This window comes from Bombus impatiens, unplaced genomic scaffold, assembly GCF_000188095.3.
Source record: "Bombus impatiens unplaced genomic scaffold, BIMP_2.2 scf_0452, whole genome shotgun sequence".
Classification (NCBI taxonomy): Eukaryota; Metazoa; Arthropoda; class Insecta; order Hymenoptera; family Apidae; genus Bombus; species Bombus impatiens.
The window spans coordinates 411,776-419,185 of NT_176871.1; the positions used below are offsets into that span (position 1 = coordinate 411,776).

Consider the following 7,410-nt stretch of genomic DNA (forward strand, 5'->3'; position numbering starts at 1 on the left):
CAAAATATCGCAAGATTACATAACAGGCATAGAAATTTGAAAGTGAGATAAAAATGTACTTATTCTGTAAAATGCGCAGTCTAGTGGATCATTCAGAATTCCCAGATCTTCGTTTCACGATTCAATTTGGAGATACCCAAAATTGATTTCGGTCGAGTGACTCGTGCTCGCGATAACACGAACACGATAATGCTCGATAAGGTTGATATATAATTAATTGAATAGTACCATGCCCCCCAGCGAAGATATGTACATCCACTCCAGAAACCTTATCATTTACGCATATATAATATAGTATACTTGTTTATATGGCCTGTCTACGATTATATAATTTTCTTTCAAAGCAATTACTCGCTTTCCTCGTTTTTCGATTATCGTTCGACATTGAATTTTTTGCATATGTACTCGTATATACATATGTACTGCACACGAACGATGCAAGCATGCGATGAAAGGGGTCTCGCTCGCTCATTGACAAATTCACCTCCAATTGCGTTTTACAAATCTTTCACTTACGTCTTTTATTATGTTTCCACTTTTTACAAACGTCACGAAATACAAAGTAAAAATGAGAACACGTGGTAAATTAGACAATGCGAAAGATGCTATGAAGAATTGCAAAAGGCATATAAAAAAAGAAAAAAAATTTAAAAGACTACATTCTGTAAAGATGGCACTAGTACAACCCTCATCACAATATACCTGATGTCATAAACAAAAATATATCATCTAACAATGCACTTTGTTTATTATAGGATGTTAGTACTATTAACACGCCAAACGCTATGTCTTCCTTGCTATATCCATATGTACGCTACATCTTTAGAGACCAACGATAAACTTTCAGTTTAGGAGGCAACGGTTTCGAGAAACCAACAACAACAAATTAAAAAAGATATCTTATAATCGTGTAATATTAAGAAATATGTTTACACTTTTTTAATAGATTTCGTCGAAACGTCTTAAATAAAAATTAATCAAATAAAAATCCTCCGCAAGTATTCGATTTTCTATTATTCCCTGCATTTACGTATCGTCTAAATAGAAAGTAGAATAGAACTAGCTCCGCGTTCAACGTATTAATAAATAATAATAATAATCTTCGGAATGTGTAATTAATTACCTCTTGTACATATACTTTGAAACATTTGTCGCTTGTCAGTCACCGATGGGGCTCGAGAGGCGTAAGCAGAAAGCTCAGTGACAGTAATCGGTGACTGTCATTCACATCGGTGAATGTGCAAATGGAAATCGCAGGCAGCTAAGACAAGACACGAGCCGCTCTTATCGAAATCGACGATCGTCTATCGCGATCACGTCGTCCCCTCTCCGCTTCTCTCCGCGACGCCACGAAGGCTTCACGTGAATTACACGACTTCTCTGTTCCTCGTAAAAGATCGTATGCACGCGTTTTTCGCGCTTTTGCGTGTTGAACGCATCGTTTTATCTGTTCCATCGTTTCAAGTGGTTTTCGGGTTACGCAGCACGCGATGAACTCCACGATTTCTTTTCCGCTTGCCCTCCCTGGGAAAACTTTCCATCGATCGTTTGGATCATAACGTTTTCGAAAGTGCGTTACATCTCGCATCCACAGTTTCTTGCCAAGTATCTCATTAACTGGATAATCGGAAAAAACGAGCTAAGTCGTCGATTATTGGGATTTCTAATTCCTTGAACGCACAATACTTTCTTTATTTACGCATCTCATAGCTTTTTACTCCTGCTATTTCTTTTTGTTTTTCACTTTCGAGAATAAGTTACGTTTATATCTGGAAAAATTCAAGTCAATCTATCTAAAACTAGTCGTCCTTAACTTTTAATTTCATGATTATAGGAATATGTACATTGAATATATCGATATAATTATATATCAAATCATACTCAAATTATACTATCGAATTACGCTTCGCTAAATGTGATATGTATTACGCGTTTATTTTCTCATACTTATCGTATAAACATGCTGACACTTTTTTTTTTATATACGAGAGGGGAGGTTGTAGATTACTAGGTTAAGAGGAGATCGCAATTAAAAAACGGTTAACATTCCATTAAATCATGATCTAAGTGATCGTTTGTAAACATTTTATTTGAGCGGAGGTTGTTGCATGAGGCGGTAGGAGGTTGATTCTTCAGAAGTATCTCTGAAGTGCATATAACGTGTATGTCAATATGAAGAGAAAAGAGGAAAGAGGAATTTGAATCGTCGACCACATTATTCAAGAGTATTTCTCGTCTTTTCCTTGGGTTTAACTCTGTCATATTCTTCGAGTCATTCTGATATTAAAATCCAGTGATATTGTTCTTCGAATTTCTCAAATTCTACGTAACTTTTACGTTTCAGTTTCAAACATCGGAAACAGTAAACTTATTTTTGTTCGTTAAAACGAGAGTATGATTCAGATAAGAAAAGTTCGAGGACTTCGGCAGAGTTAATATTTGAGCAGTTATATCGTATAGTATTAATTTTGATAAATTAATAAAAGTGAAAAATATATATAATAAAATTGCAAATTAATTTTTTTATCGTGTAGAACGACATTTGTTGGCAGAATTTTCCAGCCTTTGTGAAAATAGATGAAGCACAATTTCCAGGAAAATCATATACAATAGATTAGGCCCCTGTTATACGTTGTATCAACAATTAACCGATAAAAGCGCACTCGTTACTCGAATGAACATTATCGAGACGAGACTCGTTACAAATTATAACCTGGTGATTTTAGCGATAAGGATAAAAATAACTCTCCAATCTAATAGATCAACGATATTGAAAGAATCGATATAGATCTTTGTACATCCCGAACATGTGATCGGCAGATGTAATAGACGCAAACTTCCGCGTCAGTTTTGGTCAATGAGTAACGATTAGAGCTCGCTACGTAGAATTGTTAGATAATAAGAGAGATGTTTTGGAATTATATGTGTAATTCACAAGGAAAGCCAGTATTTTCTACTAAAGCTATAGTTTGTAAACTGGAACGTATTTTAAAATTTGAATTTATACATATAGCGATTTTAAATAAATAGTTTAAACTCAATACACGTAATCGTTGAATTTTTGCAAGGGAAGATTCTCTGAAATGATTTCTTTTGCAAAAAAAAGAATTTTCGTTTGAAAAGTAAGAGGTATTCTAGACTTCTTCCAATTTACATAGTGATTAGAATTCGCGTATTTCCGACAAGAGGACGTATTTCCAACCTATCTATGTTTATGTAGCCGTGTAATTTTAGAAACGCTCTTTCTCTGTTTGACAAGTAGTGTTCGCGCACGAGAATGATCTGTGATTTTCCCAGACACAATGACAGATGAGCAGCACGCGTTTTCCTTTGTACTATACCCAGGAAGAACACGCTGCTGTGTATTCCGACGCGTACAATGTACGACATATGAATAAATCGTACGTACAGTAACTCACGAAAGTATCCGACCTCTTATCATAAAAACCTTTTTTGAAATTTCGTTAGCGATATTTTAAATCGCTTTTTTTTATCATTCTTTTATAATTGTAAGACAGAGAAGTTCCAAGACATTTATTTCAAATATACGCTTGGTGGAAAATCAAAAATGCAGCATGAATAGTACAGCATACAGCCTTAAACATACAATAAGTACTAAAGATGGTCTCGTTAAATATTGTGGCTTATTAATACAGCCATTGATTGACCGTACAAATATTTTGGCGATTTTTGGGAAGCGTATGCTTCCAATAAATATCTTGCAACTTTCACATACGTTTCCAGATCAGTTTCAAATTTTGCCAATATCGTCACGATAGTCGTGTCTCGCTACAGTGCTAATGTTGCAAAAAGTTTTGCTGCATAAGTGCAACATTGTGATCGACTGATCGTTTCCTTGATAATCTACGTCAATTGTCGTTAATATTTACGTTAATATCGCTTTTCATATAAGACTGGCAACTACATACATTTCCTAATTTGTTCCAAACGTTACCAATATAGTCACGTTAGTCGGATCTCGTTACGGCATTAACGAAATTTCAAGATGTCTCGTATGATGCACATAACAGATTCATGAAAGGTTTCTACAAGTGTCGAGTACTCTCGTGAGAAACTGTACATCGACTGTCGTCAGAAACAAAGTACATCGAGATGATGCGAAATGTTATCTCTGTCAGGAGACTATTTTTTCAACGATACGAGCCGCGTGTCGTCACATATAAATTTCCATGTGCGGCAAGCGATCGAGGAAAAACTGTTTAATGATTTAGAAGAAGGTATCGTTCGTATAGATGATTTACGGACCTCGTATGCTTCGCTTCGCCGTTATTTACTAACATTTCTCTGTATTCATACATAATACGTAATTACTGTGTTTCGTATGAAAAAGAAGATCGTTCGGAAGTAACGATACAAGGTCACGTTATCACGATCCGATTTACTATATCGATGTATGACCGCATTAACGCGTTCCACGCGTTTATAGTTTCTCTTAGTTATGCTTTACTTGACCAATCCACATTTTGGTAAACCGACCGAGCATTCCGCAATTGCGCCACAGTGGTCGACTGTTTATCGAATTTTGCTTTTACACGCTAGAAGCTTCGATAACGATGCACCGATAGGTAAGTGGAAACGACGCGGCGGCGTTTATCTAAATCTTGTGCTGCCATGTTTAAAAGTATCCCACCAGTGGCTGTCTTCTCAGGATTCGGTGATCACGGTGAATGACGCTAACTTCCCCTTATCGCGAGATCCCGTGACGTCGTCTTTATCGTATAAATTATCCACCGGAGAAGACCAGTTCGCCAGTTCAGCTTTCCTCCTCGTACGGTCGTATACTCATAAGGTAGAGACACTTACGACAAGTTCAACTCGTTATTTCCACCAGTTTTCGACCAGCTACGAAATAGAACTTCACAGTTCTATCTCCAACATCCAGTCCACAGTATATCGACTTGAGCAAAGCAAACAAAGGTGAGCGCTTCTATTTGGTGTCGTTTATTTCGTTCTTTCTTTTTCCTGGTCTTTGCTTCGGAACTTTGACTTTCACTCTTCGCTGTGGTATACGTATATTTCCAAAAATTACATTACTCTATATTATTCTATATAAATATACGTGTGATTACTTATACGAGATGATTCGTTCGTGAAAGACTTTGCTTTGAAAGATTTTCCTCGATTCTTTTTCTCTTCTTGACTTCTCAACTTTCGATTTCAGATTACAAATGCCCACGATATTTAATTATTCATTTCCTTCCTTTTCCCAACTGTAACTTCCAACTTCTGATCGTAGACCATAAATATCTACAATACTGAATCGTTACATTTTCCCAGTGGATCGTTGAAATCCATAAATTAATCTTCCGTTTTATTTCACTTTCAGATGCTGATCGGTGGAGCCGTAAGCTACGTCGCTGGCAAACAAGCAGTTCGCACAATTTATTGGCGAACGGCGAGTGATGGTCGCCTGTTGAAGACAGCGAAAACCTGCATGTTCCAAGGTCCTCCAAAACCAGCACCCTCCTCGACGTCCGCTAAGACGGCGTTCGAGGGTCAATCCCATATGGACCCTATATCAAAAGACATCTTCAACTATAGAAATTAGGTGGCAATTAACATGACAATGAATCAAATAACCGGGGGTTGCGGGAGGGAGGGTGGAAGAATAAAAAGATCTTCGGGGTTGGCGACTGCATTTTGTAAATAGTTTTTAATAATTTAAAACGATATTTGTATATGTTAGTCGTAGTTTCATTTGTATAATATAATTATAGCATAAAATATATTTATTTTCTATCTCGTAAGTTACATGTTTTGTTTCCTGTCTATAATCATCGAGTTCGTGAACTCAATACTCTGATGAATATTCGTTTATCGATATTTACGCGTTCTTCGTGAATTTCTTTAGCGCATCATTGTGCAAAGCTCCATTAGCAATCGAATCTCGAAGTCAATGAGTGTATCATCGAAACAATGACGCACGCGAATTATCGCCATGCGTCTAGGTGAAGCTAGGCATGAATGCTCCCTCTGCGAGCTTTCATACTTGAACTTTGAAATAAGGCCATGCGAGTTTGCGTCACTGATTCTTCTTAGGTAGAGAATAGGAGCCTTTTATGCCAATTGTAAATTGTTGGAGATGATAACGATTAATCGTGTGAACAAGCGTGGTCTCTTTATCCGTGAACAGCGGTACGATCGATGCTGGATTATAAAAGGAGCAAGAAAAATGTCCCACAATATCGCGATCTTGCGTTTCAAACTTCAATTTCATTGAACTCAATTTATTTGAGCAGAGTAATACGCACTTAGTGTACACTTTTGTAAAACTTTCCCTTCGTAGCGTATAGACGGGTCAAAATAATTTCTCGACTGAAGGCAATCTCTTCGTGAAGATTATGAAATTTTTTACGTGCGTGAACTTCTTGCAAAATCCCAGTTCCGGTTTTATCGCGAGAAAAAATTTTACGATCACGCACATGCACATGCATCGTGCTCTGTTCTGATTCATCGATATCAGATACGTCATCCTTTAACCGTAGACCATCTCGGATGGAAAATGTAAACTACAGAGAATAGCGAGCTTTTTCTCCTCCATCTACGACTCGCGGAGTCTTAAATATAAAGTGGAAACTTACGTACTTCGAATTGAATTGGGCTGACGTGAATTCTCCGGGCTAATACAGGATAGTATCGGGTAAACGATAAGCTCGGGTTAAGTGCACGCGTACTTAACGAACATTCAAATTTGACTTTTTCGAGAACGCAGCTCCATATGAAAAAATTTTAGCCTATATTTTCGACTTAGCTTTACACCAGGAATCGCTTTCTTCCAGGTTGTATCAAGTTTTCGGAGACGTATCGCTATATCCACTATCCCATGTCCAAGTCCATTCCACAGTTTACATTTCCATCTCACATTCTATGCATGGTATATTTTATCTTATATCCTATGTCCAATAACTAATATTCCCAACCCTCATTTTTCATTTTACTTCCCTTTATTTCATCTCTTCATGTCATAATTAATAATTTATACCCAGTTTCTCATATTCTCTAGTCCACATCTAGTATGGCTAGCCCATATCTTCTATCTTAATTCTCACATCACATATCTTCTCGCACATTTCATATATCTTTTATTCATATACATTCCTATTCTATATTTCATGTCCAACATTCTATTTCCTTTTTTCTACATCCCAATTCAAATGACCAATTTTTCTAAATCCATTTCCCAGTATCCCATACTTTAAAACTCGTGGCCAACGAAATTCATTTTGTCGGATGGCGACTTTTGGTCGTGGAAAGCGTCGGTTTCTTGTGGAATTTGCGGGCAACGAATTTCGTTTGCGAGAAGTGAAAATGTGTTATAGGCAATTTGCGAGGTACATTTTACGTATTGTGTGCATTCTCTGGGTTTTCTCTTGCGTCTGACTTGGAATG

The 7,410-nt window shown here is 37.0% G+C and overlaps 1 protein-coding gene across 1 annotated transcript; it reads left to right on the forward strand.

The window, feature by feature from the left end:
- The first annotated feature begins 568 nt into the window (after nucleotides 1–568).
- On the forward strand, nucleotides 569–5,752 carry LOC100742306. The gene is made up of 3 exons (XM_012387116.3): nucleotides 569–679; nucleotides 756–809; nucleotides 5,348–5,752. Exons 1-3 carry the CDS (start codon nucleotides 569–571, stop codon nucleotides 5,567–5,569), a joined length of 387 nt encoding a protein of 128 aa, XP_012242539.2. The 3' UTR covers nucleotides 5,570–5,752.
- Nucleotides 5,753–7,410: the final 1,658 nt, after the last annotated feature.